At 45.1% G+C, this 24,921-nt stretch overlaps 1 protein-coding gene across 3 annotated transcripts in view; it reads right to left on the bottom strand.

Annotated features, from left to right (window-relative positions):
- The window catches only part of ARFGAP3 (ADP ribosylation factor GTPase activating protein 3), a 752,488-nt gene that overhangs the window by 404,199 nt on the left and 323,368 nt on the right, over nucleotides 1-24,921 (bottom strand). For all 3 annotated transcript variants that reach the window (XM_029600104.1, XM_029600102.1, XM_029600105.1), the window contains one exon: nucleotides 24,638-24,684. In XM_029600104.1, the coding sequence (XP_029455964.1) occupies nucleotides 24,638-24,684 (47 nt within the window). The remainder of the gene's footprint in view (nucleotides 1-24,637; nucleotides 24,685-24,921) is intronic.

Below are 24,921 nucleotides of genomic sequence, written 5' to 3'. Positions count from 1 at the left end.
CACCTGGAATACTGTGCTCAGTTCTGGAGACCGTATCTCCGAAGAGACAGAGACAAGATGGAGGCGGTCCAGAGAAGGGCGACCAAAAAGGTGGGGGGTCTTCATCGAATGACTTATGAGGAGAGATTGAAGAATCTAAATATGTACACCCTGGAGGAAAGGAGGAGCAGAGGTGATATGATACAGACTTTCAGATACTTGAAAGGTTTTAATGATCCAAAGACAACGACAAACCTTTTCCATTGGAAAAAAAATCAGCAGAACCAGGGGTCACGATTTGAAGCTCCAGGGAGGAAGACTCAGAACCAACGTCAGGAAGTATTTCTTCATGGAGAGGGTGGTAGATGCCTGGAATGCCCTTCCGGAGGAAGTGGTGAAGACCAGAAGTGTGAAAGACTTCAAAGGGGCGTGGGATAAACACTTTCAAAAAGAGCTTAAAAACATGGCTCTTTAGAGAAGCCTTTTTACAAGGAGAGCGCGAAAGAGAGAAACGCTGAAAGCTGTACACACAAAACCTTTATACAGCACTAGCACAGTATATGTATGTACGTCATGGTTCGTTTACTACACCCTTAATTGAAATGTATAAATAAGTATTTTATTGTAATCACAGGACAGATTAAACAACACTGAACATATAGACTTTATTATGAAAGTATGTTACCGAACTTATAAGGCACCACCCTAATATTAGGAACAGAAACATGTACAATTTACTATATGTGCCTTTATGTTAACCGTTGTGACGGTAATATACTGAATGACGGTACAGAAAAGATTTTAAATAAATAAATAAATAAAATAAAGTCTAGAGGATGTGAATGAATGTGGAAAAAAATATTTGCATTCACAAAAAAGCGTGAAATAGCTTGCTTTTTACGGCAGTTACTACCCCAAACCAAATAAGCCTGATACTTCACTTTTAATGCATATCCAGCATAGCTCTCTGCTTCAACGGCAGGGGAGAAAGACTGATACTTCACTTTCAATGCATATCCAGCATAACTCTCTACTTCAACGGCAGGGGGAATGAAGAAAAGTGGTTCTATATACAGACAACCAACAAGGACTGAATTACAGTCTGGGTAAACAAATAAGCATGGGTGTAGCTTGCTTGTTGCGGCGGTTACTACCCTTAGCTAATTGGGCTGGATGTTTCACTTGGGTGCAGCTCCGGCGCTGCTCTCTGCATTGTCGGTGGGGGTGGAGGGGAAATGGAACCAAGGGGTAGCTGGGAGCCAAGAGTAACATATAAGTATGAGAAAAAAAAGTGTGAAACTTGCTGGGCAGACTGGATTGGCCTTTTGGTCTTCTTCTGCCATCATTTCTATGTTTCTATGTCAGTGGGGAGGGCATCGGAGCCATCGGAGACCCAGGATCCATCGGTGGAAAAGCGGCCATAAGCGCTTCCATCCTGCATAGCAGCGGTGCCAGCACTGCCGGAATCGGGTCAATGATCGGTTCCACAGTCTGTGTCGGTGGAACCTTGAGACGTTGCATCACCTTGTCAATGGCCTCCTGAACCATCCAGTCCAGTTCTTCTCGGAGACCTGGAGCAAGTAGCCCCGGCTCCGGAACAGAAGAAGGAGGCAGAGGCATAGCCGGAGGGACCACCGTTAAAGGCGAAGTCGTGGCTCCGGAGCCCTGATTGGGTGAGGGTCACAGGAATGGTCGGTGCCTTTCCTGGATGGGGCTTCTTCGACAGCGGCTCGGACAATGGCGAGGTCGATGATTTCGCTCCCTCGATGGTCCGAGTCTTACTGTGCCGATGCCGAGTCTTTCTGTGTCGATGGCCGAGAAGTCGTCAATGGTGGTCGATGCTGGTGCGAAGTCGACGGTGCCAGTTCAGACAACGTCGATGCAATGGACGGAGTCGGGGTTTGAGCATGGAAGAGAAATTCTATCTTCTCCATTCTGGCCTTGCGACCCTTCGTTGTCATCAGGGCACATTTGGTGCAGGTCAAGACATTGTACTCGCGTCCTAAACACATTACACAGACTTTATGGGGGTCTGTGATAGACATGGTGCGGGTACAGTCCGGGCACCAATGAAACCCAGACGCCATGGAAAAAATTTAGCCGCGGTACAGTCGACGGCCAGTAGGCCGCGAAGGCCAAACCCAACGGTAATCAAAGGGAAATGGGTAAAAACTTACCAGAGTACCGCGGACTTATACAAGGTAGAGGAGGGACCCCTGTGGGGCAATTTAACTTTTAGTAATTCCGTGAGGAAAATTCCTGTCAGGTATCTCTTCAGAGCTCCTTTACCGCGAGGCTACTGCTGTGCAGAAAAAAGAAGACTGAAGGGGGACCCCTGCTGGCTGCAGGGTTAGTGCCATGCTGGGCATGCCCAGTAGGGGCCAGTCAAAGTTCTGGAAACTTTGACAGAAGTTTTCCGTGATTGGGCTCCATCCTGATGATGTCACCCACATGTGAGGACTACCATCCTGCTTGTCCTGTGAAAAAACATTTTATGTTCTATTCTCCATTCCTTTTTGGATCATTCCTAACGTATTTACTTTTTTGACCACCGATGCACACTGAGCTGAGGATTTCAACATGTGGGGTGACAGTGCTTGGGGTATTTTTTTTTATTTAGATTTATTATTTAAAATTATTTGTAGCACTCACCCTCCATAAGTTTGGGACGGGTAACAAGATAACATACATAATAGAACACCAACAAACCAAGACTAAGATAAAAATCATATATATTCTAAATACATATAGCTGCGGTATGCCTAGTGATTATCCAGATGGCGATCTTTATTGCTGAAGGCTGCACTGTGAGGGAGTGACTGCTAGTTGTGGTTGAGGCAAATGCTGTTGAAAATAGAATTATGACCATATCTTTCTGTGTAATTAACAGCATAACTGCTGATGTTGAGGGCATTTTTAGCATACAGAATATTTGGAAAGAGAAGGACTTTCTCAAGAAAATATAAATAGGATGATTGCACTATTTCAATACAAAACCAATGTGACATATCAAAGTTAAAAGTCTGTAACGTGTTTTAACTTGTTTTGTACTTGGTACAATTGTATATAGTTTATATAATGTTTAAACAATATGAATGGTTTTAATAAAAATTTGATTTACTTTGCATAGTCAGAGGTGTGAATAGTTATACATTAGGCAAATTTGGCACAGAATTTTGAAAAAATCTGCCACAGAATTTTCTAACTCTTGCCACATAATCGTTAAAAATCTGCAGCAGGAAAATGGGGGCTCTGATTATAGACACCTTGACTAATGTGTGAAAAAATGACCACAGTAGACACACATTTCCAAATCAAACATCTAACTGTGCCCCAAAATCTTTTACTTTCACAGCACGACCCACTTCTGCCTCACTGAAATAAAAAATTATCAGGATGGGAACAGACTCACCTCCATTTATAAGAATTTCTGTTTATTCTGTATTCAAAACCAAACAACTATCCAATGGAGAAATTACTTACCTGATAATTTCGTTTTCCTTTATGTAGACAGATGGACGCTTGGTGAAGGTCCTGGGGGCGGTTGCTAGGCCAAAGGGAAGTGCCCGGAACTGGTAATGGTGGCCCAGTATCGCAAAGCGCAGGAAGCGCTGGTGATCCTTATGGAATGGGATGTGAAGATAGGCTTCGGAGAGGTCCAGGGAGGTTAGGAACTCTCCCAGTTGTACTGCCATTTTAAGAACGCGCAGAGTTTCCATGCGGAAGTGTAGTACCCACAGACAATGGTTGATGATGTTCTTTAGGTCCAGGATGGGCCGCAATGACCCTTCCTTCTTGGGAATGATAAAATAGATGGAATAGCGCCCAGTATTTTGCTGGAGCGAGGGCACCGGAGTTATTGCCTTCAGACTGAGTAGTCTTGTTAGTGTGGTTTCTACTGCCAGTCTCTTGGAGTGGGAGTGGCAGGGTGATCTCATAAATTCGTCTCGAGGGATGCTGCGGAATTCCATAGAGAACCCTTCTCGAATGATGTTTAGGACCCATTTGTCAGACGTTATTTCGACCCATCTTGGTAGAAGAGGGCTAGTCGACCCCCTTATGTTTTCTTTCTGTGGATGGGTCGGCCTCTTCTCATTATGGGGCACGGTTGGAGCCTGCCCCTGGTCCTGCTCCCCTCTTGGTCTGTCTGTTCCAAAAGGACTGGGACCTTCCGGAGGAGCGAGGTGTCTGGAACTGCGTGTTCCTGTAGGGTCTAAAGCGCTGCGATCCTCTGGCCTTGGCTCTTCTGGGGAAGGGACGCCGCAATCTTTTATTCCTATCTTCAGGTAGTCTAGGCACTGGAGATTCGTCCCATTTGTTGGCTAACTTCTCCAATTCGCTTCCGAATAAGAGATCCTTTAAAAGGCACTCTTGTGAGATTTGCTTAAGAAGTCGCGTCTGCAGACCAATTTCGTAGCCATAGTTGTCTTCTGGCTGCCACTACCGAGACAAAGCCCCTGGCTGAGGTGCGCACTAGGTCAGAGCTTGCATCAGTGAGAAAGGATGCTGCACGTTTCATCAATTCTCCGGTATGAGTTCCTGAGGCTTCAGTCTCTCTCTCGAGGAGCAAACAGGAACGTGCCACCAGTGCGTAGCAGGAAGCAATCTGCAGTGTCATTGTTGTTGCATCAAAAACCTGCTTAAGGATGGATTGTAATCGTCTGTCTGCGTGTCCTTCAGTGCTGCTCCTCCCTCAACGGGAATCGTTGTTCGCTTTGAGACGGCACAGACCATAGCGTCCACTTTCGGGAAATGCAGGCGTTACTTGGCCACAAGTTCCAGAGGGTACAGGGCTTCCAATGCCCACCCCCCTTTGAAGCTGGCTTCCGGGGCATTCCATTCCAGGTCAATCAGTTCCTGGATGGCTTCCAAAATTGAGATGAAGGCAGCAGTCCAGCAGCAAGAGGGGGGCTTCCCAGTCTTTTGCATCGAGTGTCACATGTATGATTTTTTACCCACCGGTGAGAAGTTGTACATGTGCATGCGATGCAAAGAGCTCCTGGCTCTCAGAGAACGAGTCCGATCTCTGGAGGCTAGAGTGGCAGACCTGGAGGAGCTGAGGGAGACAGAGAGGTATATAGATGAGACCTTCAGGGACATAGTAGTCCAGTCCCAACTTCAGACTGGCAGCCCTGGTGCTGCCTTGGAGGAAGAAGGTCTCATAATGGGAGAGCACCAACCAGATGTAGCAGGAAAGGATCCTGTAGCAAGGACCTGCTCTCTAGGTGATGCATTGTCCTTTCGCACTGAGGATATCTCCCCAAGGCCTACTGCCCAGGAGGGAAGGGTTAGGTCGGCCGTCATAGTTGGTGATTCGATTATTAGGAATGTAGATAGCTGGGTGGCGGGTGGGCGTGAGGATCGCCTGGTAACATGCCTACCTGGTGCGAAGGTGGCGGACCTCACGCGTCACCTAGATAGGATTTTAGACAGTGCTGGGGAGGAGCCGGCTGTCGTGGTACACGTGGGCACCAACGACATAGGAAAATGTGGGAGGGAGGTTCTGGAAGCCAAATTTAGGCTCTTAGGTAGAAAGATTAAATCCAGAACCTCCAGGGTAGCATTCTCTGAAATGCTCCCTGTTCCACGCGCAGGTCACCAGAGGCAGGCAGAGCTCCGGAGTCTCAATGCGTGGATGAGACGATGGTGCAAGGAAGAGGGATTCAGTTTTGTTAGGAACTGGGGAACCTTTTGGGGAAGGGGGAGTCTCTTCCGAAGGGATGGGCTCCACCTTAACCAGGGTGCAACCAGACTGCTGGCGCTAACCTTTAAAAAGGAGATAGAGCAGCTTTTAAACTAGAACAAAGGGGAAAGCCGACAGTCGCTCAGCAGTGCATGGTTCGGAGAGATGTATCTTTAAAGGATACTAATGATGCATTAGAATTAGGGCATCCCGACAGTGAGGTTCCAATAATTAGAAAAGTAGTCCAAGTGCCTGTAACTAAAAACTCACCTGAGCTAAAAAATTCTAACTTATCCCTATCAATTAAAAAGCAGAATAAAAATACAATCAAAAAACAAACTTTGAAATGTTTGTATGCTAATGCCAGAAGTCTAAGAAGTAAGATGGGAGAATTAGAATGTATAGCAGTAAATGATGACATAGACTTAATTGGCATCTCAGAGACATGGTGGAAAGAGGATAACCAATGGGACAGTGCTATACCGGGGTACAAATTATATCGCAATGACAGAGAGGAGCAGTCGGGAGGAGGTGTGGCGCTTTATGTCCGGGATGGCATAGAGTCCAACAGGATAAACATCCTGCATGAGACTAAATACAAAATTGAATCTTTATGGGTAGAAATCCCTTGTGTATCAGGGAAGACTACAGTGATAGGGGTATACTACCGTCCACCTGGTCAAGATGGTGAGATGGACAGTGAAATGCTAAGAGAAATTAGGGAAGCTAACCAAATTGGTAGTGCAGTAATAATGGGAGACTTCAATTACCCCAATATAGACTGGGTAAATGTATCATCGGGTCACGCTAGAGAGATAACGTTCCTGGATGGAATAAATGATAGCTTTATGGAGCAATTGGTTCAGGAACCGACGAGAGAGGGAGCAATTTTAGATCTAATTCTCAGTGGAGCACAGGACTTGGTGAGAGAGGTAACGGTGGTGGGGCCACTTGGCAATAGTGATCATAATATGATCAAATTTGATTTAATGACTGGAAAAGGAACAGTGTGCAAATCCAAGGCTCTCGTGCTAAACTTTCAAAAGGGAAACTTTGATAAAATGAGAAAAATTGTTAGAAAAAAACTGAAAGGAGCAGCTACAAAAGTAAAAAATGTCCAAGAGGCGTGGTCATTGTTAAAAAATACCATTCTAGAAGCACAGTCCAGATGTATTCCACACATTAAGAAAGGTGGAAAGAAGGCAAAACGATTACCGGCATGGTTAAAAGGGGAGGTGAAAGAAGCTATTTTAGCCAAAAGATCTTCATTCAAAAATTGGAAGAAGGATCCAACAGAAGAAAATAGGATAAAGCATAAACATTGGCAAATTAAATGTAAGACATTGATAAGACAGGCTAAGAGAGAATTTGAAAAGAAGTTGGCTGTAGAGGCAAAAACTCACAGTAAAAACTTTTTTAAATATATCCGAAGCAGAAAGCCTGTGAGGGAGTCAGTTGGACCGTTAGATGATCGAGGGGTTAAAGGGGCACTTAGAGAAGATAAGGCCATCGCGGAAAGATTAAATGATTTCTTTGCTTCGGTGTTTACTGAAGAGGATTTTGGGGAGGTACCCGTAATGGAGAAGGTTTTCATGGGTAATGATTCAGATGGACTGAATCAAATCACGGTGAACCTAGAAGATGTGGTAGGCCTGATTGACAAACTGAAGAGTAGTAAATCACCTGGACCGGATGGTATATACCCCAGAGTTCTGAAGGAACTAAAAAATGAAATTTCAGACCTATTAGTAAAAATTTGTAACTTATCATTAAAATCATCCATTGTACCTGAAGACTGGAGGATAGCAAATGTAACCCCAATATTTAAAAAGGGCTCCAGGGGCGATCCGGGAAACTACAGACCGGTTAGCCTGACTTCAGTGCCAGGAAAAATAGTGGAAAGTGTTCTAAACATCAAAATCACAGAACATATAGAAAGACATGGTTTAATGGAACAAAGTCAGCATGGCTTTACCCAGGGCAAGTCTTGCCTCACAAATCTGCTTCACTTTTTTGAAGGAGTTAATAAACATGTGGATAAAGGTGAACCGGTAGATATAGTATACTTGGATTTTCAGACGGCGTTTGACAAAGTTCCTCATGAGAGGCTTCTAGGAAAAGTAAAAAGTCATGGGATAGGTGGTGATGTCCTTTCGTGGATTGCAAACTGGCTAAAAGACAGGAAACAGAGAGTAGGATTAAATGGGCAATTTTCTCAGTGGAAGGGAGTGGACAGTGGAGTGCCTCAGGGATCTGTATTGGGACCCTTACTGTTCAATATATTTATAAATGATCTGGAAAGAAATACGACGAGTGAGATAATCAAATTTGCAGATGACACAAAATTGTGCAGAGTAGTTAAATCACAAGCAGATTGTGATAAATTGCAGGAAGACCTTGTGAGACTGGAAAATTGGGCATCCAAATGGCAGATGAAATTTAATGTGGATAAGTGCAAGGTGATGCATATAGGGAAAAATAACCCATGCTATAATTACACGATGTTGGGTTCCATATTAGGTGCTACAACCCAAGAAAGAGATCTAGGTGTCATAGTGGATAACACATTGAAATCGTCGGTTCAGTGTGCTGCAGCAGTCAAAAAAGCAAACAGAATGTTGGGAATTTTTAGAAAAGGAATGATGAATAAAACGGAAAATGTCATAATGCCTCTGTATCGCTCCATGGTGAGACCGCACCTTGAATACTGTGTACAATTCTGGTCGCCGCATCTCAAAAAAGATATAATTGCGATGGAGAAGGTACAGAGAAGGGCTACCAAAATGATAAGGGGAATGGAACAACTCCCCTATGAGGAAAGACTAAAGAGGTTAGGACTTTTCAGCTTGGAGAAGAGACGACTGAGGGGGGATATGATAGAGGTGTTTAAAATCATGAGAGGTCTAGAACGGGTAGATGTGAATCGGTTATTTACTCTTTCGGATAGTAGAAGGACTAGGGGACACTCCATGAAGTTAGCATGGGGCACATTTAAAACTAATCGGAGAAAGTTCTTTTTTACTCAACGCACAATTAAACTCTGGAATTTGTTGCCAGAGAATTTGGTTTGTGCAGTTAGTATAGCTGTGTTTAAAAAAGGATTGGATAAGTTCTTGGAGGAGAAGTCCATTACCTGCTATTAAGTTCACTTAGAGAATAGCCACTGCCATTAACAATGGTTACATGGAATAGACTTAGTTTTTGGGTACTTGCCAGGTTCTTATGGCCTGGATTGGCCACTGTTGGAAACAGGATGCTGGGCTTGATGGACCCTTGGTCTGACCCAGTATGGCATTTTCTTATTGGAAAATAGTATGAGGCCTTATGAAGGGACACCAAGATGGGGTTCTTCTTTGGTTCCACCATAGGGTCTGTGCTCGGAATACCCAGCATCTTTAGGGTCTGGGAAGCAAGGGCAGGTAATTCGCCCTTGGGGAAAAAGTGAAGCATGGTTTGGTATGGTTCCATCCCTAGAAGGATTTCTCCTTCCTCCAGGGAGTAACTCTCATCATCTGAGGTGTCTGGATCTTTGTTAGGAAAGTTCTTGGTTAGGCGAGGCATATCTCGAGGCATCCGAGCCAGACCAGGAGGATCTAGAGCTCCCGGTAGGGGTTGAGTCTGGTGTGCAGCTGGCGCTGAATGAAGGTTTGCAGCCCTTTGAAAAATTCCACCCAGGAGAAGGTCCCTGGGTCCATGTTGATCCCAAGGAGAGGTGGAGTAGTGGCCCCAGAGGTGCCCTCCTGAGGGGCGGACGTGCCAGAGATACATAGGTCCTGGGAGCCCTTGTCAGTAGTTCCGGACTCCTCTCCCGACATTAGGGGTCCAGGTTTTGGTTCCCCCTGGGATTCTTCGCAGTGCTGGCATAGGCAGAACTCCAATTCAGGCTGCGCGGCTCTTATGTGGCAGGCTGTGCAAAGAGAGAGACCCTTGGCCTTCTTGGGCGGCGGTGCCATCATTTTCCACAAATTTGTGCGCATGGTTATGTGCCCAGGTGTGCTCAGTGGTGTACAAGGGGTGCACTCAGTGGCGCGCGCTGTGCGCACGTCTCTGTTTCTACGTGGCGCTGTGCACACAGCTATGCGGGCGAATATATTGGGCGCGTGCAAATTAGGCGCATCGGCCGCCCGGCTGCCCAGTGCGTACCGCCAGTCGAGGAGGGAATATGGCGCTGATGACCCCGCTCGCAAGATGGCGCCCCCCGAGGGACGCCACGTGTGTGGACCAAGCCCAAGCCGGGCTGCTCAACCCAATCGGTGTCCCTTTAAACCTCGCCGGAAGAAACATTCGGTATGGCTGTCCGAGCTCTGGAGACCGGAGACCTCAATTAAAAGATTTTTACCTTACCTGGTCTCTGCACTTACCGGTCGCGTGCCAGGCGGTCTCCAGCTGCAGGGGGAGAGGGGAATACCTTCACCGCCGCGCTCGATTGTGCACCCGCTGCCTTTCTGCCATCTCTGAGGGATCTCGGAAATCAGTTCAGGAATTCTCGACTGGGGGAGGGACCCTTAGGTTTCATCGCAGGAGAGCGGGGCTCGATCTTCTTAAAGGTAAATTTCTTCTTTGCTGTAATTGTTAACACTATTCTAGTATGTGGTATAGTGTCCGCATCTGCTAGGAGACGGAGAGATACTGAGGAAGTGAGGTCAGTGCAGGGATATACGTACCCAGGATGACGTCAGCTTTGAAATCTGACTCAGTCTCCCTTCTGCTAGCAGAAGAGCACGATACCCATTGGTCCTGAGTCCATCTGGTTACACGCTAGGAAGCAGCCATTTCAAAATTCCCTCAAGACCTCTATTTAAACAGGTCACCAAATCATGTTCCACTGATACAACTGGCTGGACATCATCCTCATACAGAAGGCCCATGAAACCCACTTCCGAAAAAGACTTCCCAATGGACTTGTAAAACTTAAAGTGGCAACAATAAGGACCCTTGAACCCCATACTAAACCCTCATTCGACACGGACAACTGTCCCCTAACAATGATACACTGGCGAACTATAAACACCAGGAAAATTATGGTGAAAGATTTTAGGTCATATTTCTGTACTGTTATACATTTAAAGGCACAGCCTAATGATTAGAGCAGAGGGCTGCAAACCAGGGCAACAAGGGTTCAAATCCCAACACTCCTTGTGACCTTGGGCAAGTCATTTCACCCTCTACTGCTTCAGGTACAAATTCAGATGGTAACTTTAATACAAGCACGCACGCACCCACATAAGCACAAGCACATGCACTGGAATTTTAAATCATCCATGCAAGTGTGAGTGTATTATTTAAAGTAAGCCTATCACAAGTATGTGTGCTCCTACTTTTAAGCAGTTACGTGAGAAAACTTATTCCCATAACTTTTCTTAGGAATTTTCGACTTTTACACTTGTAAGTGTATACATTTTAAAATATGCGTGCGTGAAGGAAACAAACAGTTTGATCTATTAGCCACCAGTTTGCTCAGTTTATCACTAGGTCATCAAGACCCCTCTGGGTCTTCAGCCTGCACTCCCTCAATTTACCCAGACTCCTCACCCATAGGTTTGGACTATCATGATTTTTTTGCAGACTTAAACTTGATAAAGAGCCGAAGTAAATATGCTGTGGTAACAATCCGATGCGATTGAGTTCACCGATTTTAAAATCGGGATTTATGCACGTAAATGTTGCCCGTGCCCCGCCCAAAATCTGATCTTTTTTTGCACATGCATATACCCACATAATTTGCCGTTATCAAAACAAGAGTTGATCGCACTTAACCCATATACATGCGTATATGGGCCTTTTAACACAAGCAACTCTTAAAATTTACTCCTGGAGGAATATGAGCCCTCTGGGGACAAGAAAATACCTACAGTACTTGAATGTAATCCGCTTTGAAGTGCCTGAAAGATTGAATGGTGAGACCGCACCTTGAATACAGTGTGCAATTCTGGTCACCGCATTTTAAAAAAGATATAGCTGCACTGGAGAAAGTACAGAGAAGGGTGACCAAAATGATAAGGGGCATGGAATGGCTGCTCTATGAGAAAAGGCTAAAGAAGTTAAGGCTGTTCAGTTTGGAGAAGAGACAACTGAGGGGGGATACGACAGAAGCCTACAAAATCATGAAAGGACTTGAACAAGTTAATGTAAATCAGTTACTTACCCTGTCAGATAACAGAAGGATCAGGGGGCACTCAATGAAGTTACAAGTATCTCATTTAAAACAAATCAAAGGAAATTATTTTTCACTCAGCACATAGTTAAGCTCTGGAATTCATTGCTAAAAGATGTGGTTACAGCAATTAGTGTAACTGGGTTTAAAAAAGGTTTGGATAAATTCCTAGAGGAAAAATCCATAAACTGCTATTATGGTAATTAATAAGCAATAGTAGCTTGTGATTTATCTGTTTGGGTACTTGCCAGGAACTTGTGACTTGGATTGACCACTGTTGGAAACAGGACACTGGGCTTGATGGATCCTTGATCTGATCTAGTATGGCATCTCTTATGTTCTTATGTAATATAAATCAAATAAATGTTGGAAAGAGAAGTATCCTAGTGTTTAGAGCAGCAGGCTATGAACTAGGAGACCAGGGTTCAAGTCCCACTGTTGCTCCTTGTGACAAGTCACTTTACCCTCCATTGCCTCAGGTACAAACTTAGATTGTAAGCCCTCTGGGGATAGGGAAATACCTACAGTACCTGAATGTAATCAGCTTTGAAATGCTGAAAAAAAGAGTGAAAAGCAGAATATTAAAAAAAAAAAACCAAAAAAAAAAAAACCCACAAAACTTGTGCTCACAATACTGTCATCAACTCCAAATTCGATCTCTGAGGATTTTTCGGTATGTTATGTTGCAAAGTAGGTCATTTTCCATGACTATGCCTAAGTTGTGGAACAGCCTTCTTTTGTCAATTAGGGAAGCAATCAACTTAATGCGGTTTTGTCATAAGTGGAAGACTTCTGAGCTGCAAGCCATGACTATTTTGAATGGGACCAGCAGCAAGAATTTATGCTGTTTTAGAATTGTTTTATTATATTATTTATGGTAATGTTTTTTAGCTGTTTTATTTGTGTTATTTTTGCTATACAGCGCTTTGGAGATTTTATTATAAGATCTGGAAAGAGATTTATAAATTTTTATAAATAAAAACAAAATAAATACATACTGCTGTTTTCTAGGGCTTTTGACTTTTGGTTATAACCAAAAATCTCTGATAATACACCATGGATGACAAATTTGGGTTTTTCAGTTATAATAAAAAAAATCCCAGAAAATAGCCTTAGGGTGGTGACAGGGTGGTGACATTTTCCTACTGCTCCGGCAGGCCAAGATTTAGTAATATGCAACTGCCTAGGAAGACAAATTTTGAAGATGCCAAATATCCAGGCCAAAGGAGATCCCGCTTTTGCTTGTTTTAGAGATATATACCGGCACAGATTCAAAGGTGTGCCGCATTGGCACTTTTGACTTTGGGTACCAAAATTTTAAATCCAGTCCTGTGCTCAATGGCTGTGAAAAAGCAACCCAAGCAAGTTTTCCTGTTGAGGTGAGAAATGTCATCAGGCCGTGTCAGCAACTTCGCCCCACTTTACTCTCACCTAGAACAAGAGCAGCAAAAAAAAAAAAAAAAATGGGATAGGAAAGGGTTGCTAGCAGCATCAAACTTGTTCTGCTGCTGATACATCTAGAAACACAAAGGGAGCTGGAATGTGAGTACAGAGATTATGGGGCTGTGCTGGGTGGAGGGGTAAGAATACTGGTACTGTACTGGGAGTGGGGCGACAGTGCATGGGGTGTATTTGTTTATTTAGATTTATATTCCGCTTCTCGACACTTCAAAATGGATTATATTCAGTTACTGTATTTCCCTATCCCCAGAGGGCTTACAATCTGAGGTATAAGTGGTTGTAATTCATATTGTTTTAACATTAATTCAATGCAATGCTTGGGCTGTGGAAGAATTGCTGGGAAGAAGGGAGATGCCTTGGCTGTATTTTTATTTATTTATTGATCTACAAGCAGTTAAGCCCGTTAAAACGGGCTACATTACATTTTGTTTTCAGTCCATTTTCTAACACAGCACCCTTCTACACTTTTTCTCCCTCTCTCCCCCTTCCCCTCGTTCACTCCTCCCCTTTCCTCCACTCAGTCTTACTCACCCTCTGTCTCCCACTGCCTTCTTCCCCTCACTCTCACCTCCCTCCCCTTCCCTCAGTCACTCCCAGCTCTCTCCCCTTCCCTCAGTCACTCTCCACCCTCTCAACCCTTCTCCACTCCCTTTTTTTCTCTGCTCCACAACTTCTTACCCTTCCACTTACTCACATCCCTGTCTCTCACCTCTCCCTCATTCTCCCTCTCCCCCTTCCACTTACTCACATCCCTGTCTCTCACCTCTCCCTCATTCTCCCTCTCCCCCTTCCACTTACTCACATCCCTGTCTCTCCCCTCACTCTTCCCCACCCCCTACCTCCCTCCCACACACTCACCCACTCCTCCCTCCCTCTCACTCAGTCCCTCCCTCTCCCTCCCTCCCTCTCCCTGTCCCTCCCTCTCCCTCCCTCCCTCTCTCTCACTCAGTCCCTCCCCCCTCTCTCTCACTTAGTGCCTCCCTCCCCCTCACTCAGTCCCTCCCTCCCAGTCCCTCCCCCTCACTCAGTCCCTCCCCCCCAGTCCCTCCACCCCTTTCTCTCACTCAGTCCCTCCCCCCTCCCTCCCACTCAGTCCCTCCCTCTCACTCAGTCCCTCCCTCTCACTCAGTCCCTCCCTCTCACTCAGTCCCTCCCTCTCCCTCTCTCCGTCTCTCCCACTCCCTCCCTCCCTCTCTCTCCTCCCTCCCTCGCTACTGGCCGCTGCCGCCGCCCGCCGCTACCCACTGCCGCTACCGCCCACCGCCATGTTTTTTTTTTCCTTACACTGCCTAAGACCGACGTGCTCGCCCGCACATGCGCAGTAGAGCTGCTCTCTACTGCGCATTTGCGGCACGTCGGTCAACCTTCATTTATTAGGTTGATTCAGTGCTGGGGAACCGCTGGGAGAAAGGGAGTGTGTTGGTGATGCCCTGGAAGGCAACAAGTGTGCTTGGGCTAATTTGTTTTTAATTTCTTGCATGAAAAATAGAATTAAGCTTTATTAAATTGAATCAAGTAAAAGTGCACCTAGAAGTAGTATTGTTGCCATGAAATTACCTATTTTGGTACCTTTCAAAACACTTAACTGCCTGAAAAATAAACACCTATATTTACAATTTATAAACACTTAGAATCAAGTTTACATGTATATATATGTGTGTTTTATGGTGGTTTGATCTCTTACAAAAAAAGGTATAGCAAATTTTGCGTATCTAAACAGATGTTCTCACAGGACAGCAGGATGTTAGTCCTCACATATGGGTTACATCATAGGATGGAGCCCAATCACGGAACACTTCTGTCAAAGTTTCCAGAACTTTGACTGGCCCCTACTGGACATGCCCAGCATTGCACCAACCCTGCACCCAGCAGGTTTCCCCCTTCAGTCTTGTGAAAAAGCTACAGGTAGTGCCGAAAATAAAATAAGAAAATATTATGAACCCAACACCACGGGGCGGCGGGTGGGTTTCGTGAGGACTAACATCCTGCTGTCCTGTGAGAACACCTGTTACAGGAAAGCAACATTTGCTTTCTCACAGGACAAGCAGGATGGTAGTCCTCACATATGGGTGAGTACCAAGCTGAGGATGTCCGAGTATGCACCATATGTACTCAGGCGTGCAAGGCACTAGGCTTGGGACGAAATTTGGCCGATGGCATCCTGAACCCCACTGGGCAGGCAGAAGGGTGTTGGTAAGTCACGTTGTAAATAGGTTGCGCAAGTCAGACTAGCCGAAGATGGAATCTTGTCTTCCGGCTTTCTCTAAGCAATAATGGGCTGTAAAGGTATGGAGAGAACTCCAGGTGGCAGCCCTACAAATGTCAGGAAGCGGCACAGAGTGTAGTTGTGCTACTGAAGTTGCCATGGCCCTCACAGAGTGTACTTTAACACAGTCATGAAGTGGAATGCTCGCTTGCTGATAGCAAAAGGATATGCAGTCCGCCAACCAGAAGGAGAGAGTCTGCTTACCCACAGGCTGTCCCAATTTGATAGGATGGAAAAAGACAAACAATTGAGTGCTTTTCCTGTGGGCAGCTGTTGGGTTTAGGTAGAACGCTAGAGCCTGTTTGCAGTCAAGGGTATGCAGAGCCTGCTCTCCTGGATTGGAATGGGGCCTGGGAAAAAAGGTAGGTAGTATAATGGATTGATTGAGATGAAATTCCGAAACTACCTTAGGCAAGAATTTAGGGTGAGTGTGGAGTACTGCCCGGTCTGTCAGACGTTTAGTGTAAGGCGGATAGGTCACTAGAGCCTGTAATTCACTAACTCTGCAAGTGAAGTGATTGCCAAAAGGAAAATCACTTTCCATGTGAGATATTGAAGGTCACAGGTTTGAAGAGGCTCGAATGCTGGTTTCATGAGCCGACCCAAAACCAGATTGAGGTCCCAAGAAGGGGCCGGAGGAGGCTTGAGGTGAAGCAAGCCCTTCAAAAAACATAAGAACATAAGAACATGCCATACTGGGTCAGACCAAGGGTCCATCAAGCCCAGCATCCTGTTTCCAACAGTGGCCAATCCAGGCCATAAGAACCTGGCAAGTACCCAAAAACTAAGTCTATTCCATGTTACCGTTGCTAGTAATAGCAATGGCTATTTTCTAAGTCAACTTAATTAATAGCAGGTAATGGACTTCTCTTCCAAGAACTTATCCAATCCTTTTTTAAACACAGCTATACTAACTGAACTAACCACATCCTCTGGCAACAAATTCCAGAGTTTAATTGCGCGTTGAGTAAAAAAACTTTCTCTGATTAGTTTTAAATGTGCCACATGCTAACTTCATGGAGTGCCCCCTAGTCTTTCTATTATCTGAAAGAATAAATAACCGATTCACATCTACCTGTTCTAGATCTCTCATCATTTTAAACACCTCTATCATATCCCCCCTGAGCCGTCTCTTCTACAAGCTGAAAATTCCTAACCTCTTTAGTCTTTCCTCATAGAGGAGCTGTTCTATTCCCCTTATCATTTTGGTCGCCCTTCTCTGTACCTTCTCCATCGCAATTATATCTTTTTTGAGATGCGGCGACCAGAATTGTACACAGTATTCAAGGTGCAGTCTCACAATGGAGTGATACAGAAGCATTATGACGTTTTCCGTTTTATTCACCATTCCCTTTCTAATAATTCCCAACATTGTTTGCTTTTTTGACTGCCGCAGCACACTGAACCGACGATTTCAATGTGTTATCCACTATGACGCCTAGATCTCTTTCTTGGGTTGTAGCACCTAATATGGAACCTAACATTGTGTAACTATAGCATGGGTCATTTTTCCCTACATGCACCACCTTGCACTTATCCACATTAAATTTCATCTGCCATTTCGATGCCCAATTTTCTAGTCTCACAAGGTCTTCCTGCAACCGAAGCAAAGAAATCATTTAATCTTTCCGCGATGGCCTTATCTTCTCTAAGTGCCCCTTTAACCCCTCGATCATCTAACGGTCCAAAGACTCCCTCACAGGCTTTCTGCTTCGGATATATTTTAAAAAGTTTTTACTGTGAGTTTTTGCCTCTGCGGCCAACTTCTTTTCAAATTCTCCTGGGTGCTCCTCTGTCATTGCGATATAATTTGTACCCCAGTATAGCACTGTCCCATTGGTTATCCTCCTTCCACCATGTCTCTGAGATGCCAATTAAGTCTATGTCATCATTCACTGCTATACATTCTAATTCTCCCATCTTTTTTTTTTTTTTTTTAATGTTCCTTATATAATTATATGATAATTGTAAAGCCTGTTGCTCAGTTCTGTTCTCTGTAAACAGACGAGATGTTCCCAACGTTCGTCGGTATATAAAAGCTATTAAATAAATAAATAAATAAATCTTACTTCTTAGACTTCTGGCATTAGCATACAAACATTTCAAAGTTTGTTTTTTGTTTGTATTTTCATTCTGCTTTTTAATTGATAGGGAAAAGTTAGAATTTTTTTTAGCTCAGGTGAGTTTTTAGTTACAAGCACTTGGACTACTTTTCTTATTATTGGAACCTCACTGTCGGGATGCCCTAATTCTAATGCATCATTAGTATCCTTTGAAAATACCTCTCTCCGAACCATGCGCTGCTGAGGGACTGTCGGCTTTCCCCTTTGTTCTAGTTTAAAAGCTGCTCTATCTCCTTTTTACAGGTTAGCGCCAGCAGTCTGGTTCCACCCTGGTTAATGTGGAGGAGCCCATCCCTTTGGAAGAGACTTCCCCTTCCCCAAAAGGTTCCCCAGTTCCTAACAAAACTGAATCCCTCTTCCTTGCACCATCGTCTCATCCACGCATTGAGACTCCGGAGCTCTGCCTGCCTCTGGTGACCTGCGCGTGGAACAGGGAGCATTTCAGAGAATGCTACCCTGGAGGTTCTGGATTTAAGCTTTCTACCTAAGAGCCTAAATTTGGCTTCCAGAACCTCCCTCCCACATTTTCCTATGTCATTGGTGCCCACATGTACCACGACAGCCGGCTCCTCCCCAGCACTGTCTAAAATCCTATCTAGGTGACGTGTGAGGTCCGCCACCTTCGCACCAGGTAGGCATGTTACCAGGTGATCCTCACACCCACCAGCCACCCAGCTATCTCCATTCCTAATAATCGAATCACCAACTATGACGGCCGACCTAACCCTTCCCTCCTGGGCAGTAGGCCTTGGGGAGATATCTTCAGTGCGAAAGGACAATGCATCACTTGGAGAGCAGGTCCTTGCTACAGGATCCTTTCCTGTTGCACCCGGTTGATGCTCTCCAGTCATGAGACCTTCTTCCTCCAAGGCAGCACCAGGGCTGCCAGTCTGAAGTTGGGATGTGGCTACTATATCCCTGAAGGTCTCATCTATATACCTCTCTGTCTGCCTCAGCTCCTCCAGGTCTGCCACTCTAGCCTCCAGAGATCGGACCTGTTCTCTGAGAGCCAGGAGCTCTTTGCATCGCATGCACATGTACAACTTCTCACCGGTGGGTAAAAAATCATACATGTGAAACTCGATGCAAAAGACTGGGAAGCCCCCCCTCTTGCTGCTGGACTGCTGCCTTCATCTCAATTTTGGGGTTGTATTGATATGGGAACATCCCCGACACCTTTATGAAGGCAGCTACCGCACTGACATGCACCCTGATGGAGGAAGTTTTGAGACCTGACTCTGACAAGTGCCAGAGACAGTCCAGGAACTTCGTGATTGGACAGGTAAAGGGGTCAAGGGACTGAGAAGAGCACCATGACGTAAACCTTGTCCATTTGTAAGAATACGATTTTCTCATGGAAGGCTTCCGTGAAGCAATCAGGACACGGGAAACTGGTTCAGAAAGGTTAAGTGGCTGAAGGATTAACCTTTCAACATCCATGCCATCAGGGACAAGGCTTGAAGATTGGGGTGGCGTAGGAACCCGCCGTTTTGAGTGATTAGAAGTGGGTCCATTCCCAAGGGAATGTGCCTGCGAATGGAGAGATCCTGAAGTACTGGAAACCACACTTGGCGCGGCCAGTGAGGAGCTATCAGGATCATGGTTCCCTTGTCGTGACGTAACTTCACGAGAGTCTTTGAGAGAAGTGGAAGTGGAGGGCATGCATATAGGTGTCCGGTTGTCCATGAGAGGAAGAACGCGTCTCTTGGCTGATAGTGTTGGCTGCAAGGGAGAGAGCAGAAGTTGTCTATTTTGCGATTTTGAGGTGATGCAAAGAGGTCTATGTGAGGATAACCCCATTGTTGGAAGATCGAGTTCGCTACTGAGGGGTTGAGAGACCACTCGTGCGGTTGAAAGGTGCGACTCAGCTTGTCTGCCAACACATTGTCCACTCCCATCAAGAAGGTGGCCCTGAGGTACATCGAGTAGGAGAGGGCCTCTGCCCAAATCTGTGCAGCTTCCTGACACAGAAGGTAGGAGCCTGTCCCTCCCTGTTTGTTGATGTACCACATGGCCACCTGGCTGTCCATCTGAATCAGGATGACTTGATTGGAGAGGCGATCCAGAAATACCCTGAGAGCATGTCTGATTGCTCGAAGCTCCAGGAAATTTATTTGGTGTTTGGCTTCCTCTGGAGACCAAGATCCTTGTGTCTGCAGATTGGCCATGTGGGCTCCCCAGCCAAGGTTGGAAGCATCAGTGGTGAGTGTTATTTGAGGGTCTGGAGCCTGGAAGGGCAAGCCTTGGAGGAGATTGACCTGATTTCTCCACCAGGCGAGAGACTGAAGGAGTGAGTCGGTTACATGAACGGGGCTGAATGGATTGAGTCCATCGTGACCTTAGAGTCCATTGCATGATTCTCATGGCCAAGCGGGCTATTGGGGTAACCTGAATTGAGGACGCCATGTGTCCCAGGAGGATGAGAAAGTGATGTGCAGTCGCGGAGTGCTGAGACTGCAGCTGGTGTGCAAGAGACACGAGAGTGAGAGCTTGCTGTCGAGGCAGAAAAGCCTTTGCCTGCAAGGTGTCCAAGCCTGCCCCAATGAACGATAATGTTTGAGATGGGACTAAGTAGGATTTGTCTTAGTTGACAAGAAATCTGAGCGAAATTAGAGTGTGTAAGGTAAGACGTAGGGACGACAAAGTAGCTTGCTGAGTGGGAGCCCTGATTAACCAATCGTTTAGAGAGGGGTAGATGTGAACACCTTGAGTCCTGAGGAAGGCTGCAAATACGACAAGGCATTTTGTGAAGACTCGAGGTGCAAGCTCAAGGCTGAATGGAAGCACTAGGTATTGATAAATAAACAAAAAATCCCTAAAAACACATTTATTTCAATCTGCTTTCCATATATCACACACTAAATAACATAACTACTTCTCCATCACACAGGGCACAACATTATTATATATTGATTTATTTTTTATGTAAACTATTCATTGTTTTAGATTTTTATTATTATATATTTTTGTAATTTTGAGCTTTTATAATTTGATAATCTTTATGTTCTTTTAAATTTAAATCTTTATTTACATTTGTTTTTTATTTAGTTATGTAAACCGTTTTGATTAAACACTGTTTGTAAAGACGGTATACAAACACTTTTAAATAAATAAAATAAATAGTACTAGTGATAGTACTAGAAACCTCAGGTATTTGCGATGGGATGGAATTATCACGATATGAGCGTATGCGTCCTGGAGATCGAGAGAGCAGAGCCAGTCTCCTCTTTGTAGAAGAGGAAGAAGAGAGCACAAGGTTACCATTTTGAACTTTTCTCGCTTGAGGTACTTGAGGGCACGTAGGTCCAGAATTGGACAAACACCCCCCCCCCCCCCGATTTTTTGGGGATTAGAAAGTACCGGGAATAGAACCCTAGGCCGTGCTGAGAGTAGGGTACTGGTTCTATTGCATTGGACTGGAGGAGGATGGAGTGATCGGATGTTCTCCACGTTGGTAGAGGTGGGGAGTCCAGTGGAATGGAGAGAAAGTTCAGATGATAACCCTGAGCAATTATCGCCAGGACCCACTGGTCTGAGGTGATCGAGTGCCACCTGTTGTGGAAATGGCACAATCGACCTCCCACTGGTATATGGGGCAATGGAAGCTGGCTGCTGCTCTCTATGCAGGAGCCAAAACTGGAAGCAGGACCTGGTTGAGGAGCTGCTTGCGGTTTTTGTTTTCGTGTCTGACGAGACTGGGTTTTTTGAAACGGTCTTGTAGAACGTGTTCTAGCTGGTGACGGGTAGGATTTCTTCGGGCGGAAGAATGACTTCTTAGGGTGCTTTTGGAAGGGCTGTTTTTGAAGAGTACTCAGAAGGCATCAGAGAGAGCTGTCTTAGGGTCTCATGATGGCCTTTGAGTTCCGCCATCGTTCGTTGAATCTGCTAGCCAAACAGATTATCACCTACACAAGGTAGGTTGGATAATCTGTCTTGTACTTCAGGGCGAAGGTCAGAAGACTTGAGCCAGGCCCATAGTCTTGCCAAGACGATATCTTTGACACTTTGATATCTTTGACACTTTGATATCTTTGACACTGATATCTTTGACACTGATATCTTTGACACTGATATCTTTGACACTGATATCTTTGACACTGATATCTTTGACACTGATATCTTTGACACCGATACCAGGGTATCGTAAGATGATCTGAGCTCATGCTTGCCTGCCTCAAAACCCTTGTTTACTAGGGTTTGGAGTTGAACTTGAAATTGCTGAGGCAGGGAGTCTGTCAAGTCTTGTATCTGCTTAAATACGACCCTATTATAGTGGGTCATATAGAGCTAATAAGAGGCGATTCTGGAGATGAGCATTGATCCTTGGAAGACACGGCGACCAATGGCATCTAGAAATTTCTGTTCCTTGCCTGGGGGAAAGGAAGTTTGAGGTTTTGATCTCCTTGCTCTTTTCTGGGCAGATTCTACAACCACAGATTGGTGATCCAATTGAGGTTTGTGCAAGCCTGGAGCTGACTGTACGAGATAAGTGGTGTCAGCTTTCCTGTTGACTGGAGCAACAGAGCCAGGATGTTCCCATTTCTTTTTGAGGAGATCCCGAAGAACCTGATGGATAGGGATGGAGATTATTTCCTTGGGAGCATCCAGGAATTGTAGCAACTCCATCATTTGATGCCTATAGTCCTGTTCCGTCTGTAATTGGAAGGGAACCAATTCAGACATCTCCTTCACAAAAATTTATAAAGGAAAGGTCCTCTGGAGGAGAATGCTTTCTGCTTTCAGCTGGTGAAGGTGGTGAAGGCAAGTCATCAGTGTCTGGTGAAGAATCATCAGTCCAGGTATCATAGGGACCAGCACCTGCTCCTCTAGGGACTAGAGGAGGACGGGGCGGTGGGATCCCTGAAGGTCCTGGTTTGGCTCCAAAGGACTTGAAGAAATAACTGAAGGCACCGATGAAGGCATCAAAGGAACCGGTGCAGGCATCGAGGGCATCGATGGATGGATCGGTGGCACCGGACGCATCGGCATCGATGGCTGAGGCATCTGCAGAACTCCCGATGGAGGGATGCGGAACAGCGTTTCTCCTTCCGATGACAAAGTAAGTGGGGAGGGTACTGGAGCCATCGGTGACCAGGGTCCATCGGTGGAAAAGTGGCCATGAGCGCTTCCATCCTCGAGAGCAGCGTTGCCAACACTGCTGGAATCAGGTCGGTTCCGCAATCAGTGCCGGAGGAACTTGGAGTCGATGCATCGTCTTGTCGATGGCCTCCTGAACCATCCGGTCCAGTACTTCTCCGAGACCTGGAGCAAGCAGCCCCGGCTCCGGAACAGAAGGCGGCGGCAGAGGCATAGCTGGAGGGACCACCGTTAAAGGCGGAGTCACGGCTCCCGATACTCTGTCGGGTGAAGGTTGCCTCGGTGACCCGGTCGCCAAAAAGGTCGGTGCCTTTTCTGGACGGAGTTTCTTCGACGGCGGCTCAGACGATGGCGAGGTCGATGATTTCGCTCCCTCGATGGCCTGAGATTTTCGATGCCGATGGTGATGTTTATCTCTACGGTCCCCATGGTCCTGAGGGGGAGTAGAGGGTGTTAAAGGCCGAGAAGTCATCGATGCCAGATGGTCACCGGCCGGAGGTCGATGCTGGCGTGAAGTTGACTGTGCCGGTTCTGACGACGTCGATGCAATAGACGGCGTCTGGGTTTGAGCACGGAAGAGAAGTTCCATTTTCTCCATTCTAGCCTTGAGACCTTTTGGTGTCATTAGGGCACAGTTGGTGCAGGTTAGGACATCATGCTCACATCCAAGACACATTACACAGACTTTGTGGGGGTCTGTGATGGACATGGTGCAATTACAGTCTGGGCACCGGCAGAACCCAGATGGCATGGCCATGAAAAAATTGAGGCTGCGGTACGGTCGACAGTCAGTAGGCCACGAGGGCCAAACTCGACGGTAATTGACGGAAACGGGTAAAAAACTTACCGGAGTACCGCAGCTTGAAAAAGTTTTATTTATTTTTTAACTTTTATATACCGACATTCTTACATCAAGTTGAAGGAGGGACCCCGTGGGGTAAATAAATTTTAGTAATTCCGTGAGGAAAATTCCTGTCTGGAATCTCTGCAGAGCTCCTTAACCGCGTGACTACTGCTGCACGGAAAAAAGAAGCTGAAGGGGGACCCCTACTGGCTGCAGGGTTGGTGTCATGCTGGGCATGCCCAGTAGGGGCCAGTCAAAGTTCTGGAAACTTTGACAGAAGTGTTCCGTGATTGGGCTCCATCCTATGATGTCACCCATATGTGAGGACTACCATCCTGCTTGTCCTGTGAGAAACAATGATTTGTATTTACTTCCTACTAATTATTTCTCACAGACTCAAAAGAGCAGAAAAAGTGGTTAAAATCCTAGTCTGCTAGGTGCAGTCTTTCCCTAATAACTCAGTACTGAAGAAATTTAAAATAAAAAACAAAATAAATGCAGAAAATGTGTTGTGGAGCTGAAGGAAGCTATTGGAACAAATTTTAAATACATTTTTTAGAAACACTATTGCTTTAACATAATGAAAAGAAAAGCTAATTTAATGTTTTATTTTAAATGGTCCCAAAAGCCTACATCTTTTAACCTTCATTATCTTGCACAACGCTATCATTTCTGCCAAATTATGTCGATAGTTTTCTTTGACCAATTTCATAATTATATACAAACTTAGATATTACTACCAACAGCTCACATTTTTAAATTGTTAACTTCTATTTTTCTGAAATAAACAGCATATACAAAACATTGGTCCATTAACAGAATTGCTTTTCCTGATATAGAGGAATCTGATTACAAACACAGATGTCCTCTTGTAATTATTAAAATGTATTGGTCTCATTTTCTGGGTTCGTTTGTAATCCTTTTGATAGTTGCTTCAGTTTTATATAGATAACATACTGGAGATCTCAAATTTGATTTGATAATAGGAAATCCGGAAAATAATTAACTTGACTAAATTAGCAATACTTACTCCCTTTTTAACTTGATTTGGTTTCTTTTTTATAATAGATGAGGACTCTAAAAATGAAAGATCAATATGTAAGTTAGTTCATAAAATCAATGTTAAACATGTCCAAGTAGAAGCTTTCTTTAAATATATTAATTATGATGCATTCCATAAATTTTCTCTCTTAAAATCTGTCATCTTTCTTTCCAAACATTCAAAGTAAAATTGGGTCAAAATCCAATAATACTTCAAATGCTACTATTCATGCAGAACATTAAAAAAGCCAAGTGGGCAATGTAGTCTACAGT

The sequence above is a fragment of the Rhinatrema bivittatum genome, chromosome 4, assembly GCF_901001135.1.
Source record: "Rhinatrema bivittatum chromosome 4, aRhiBiv1.1, whole genome shotgun sequence".
Classification (NCBI taxonomy): Eukaryota; Metazoa; Chordata; class Amphibia; order Gymnophiona; family Rhinatrematidae; genus Rhinatrema; species Rhinatrema bivittatum.
The sequence above is the reverse complement of the archived record's forward strand: the minus strand, read 5'-3'. Positions and strand labels throughout refer to the sequence as shown.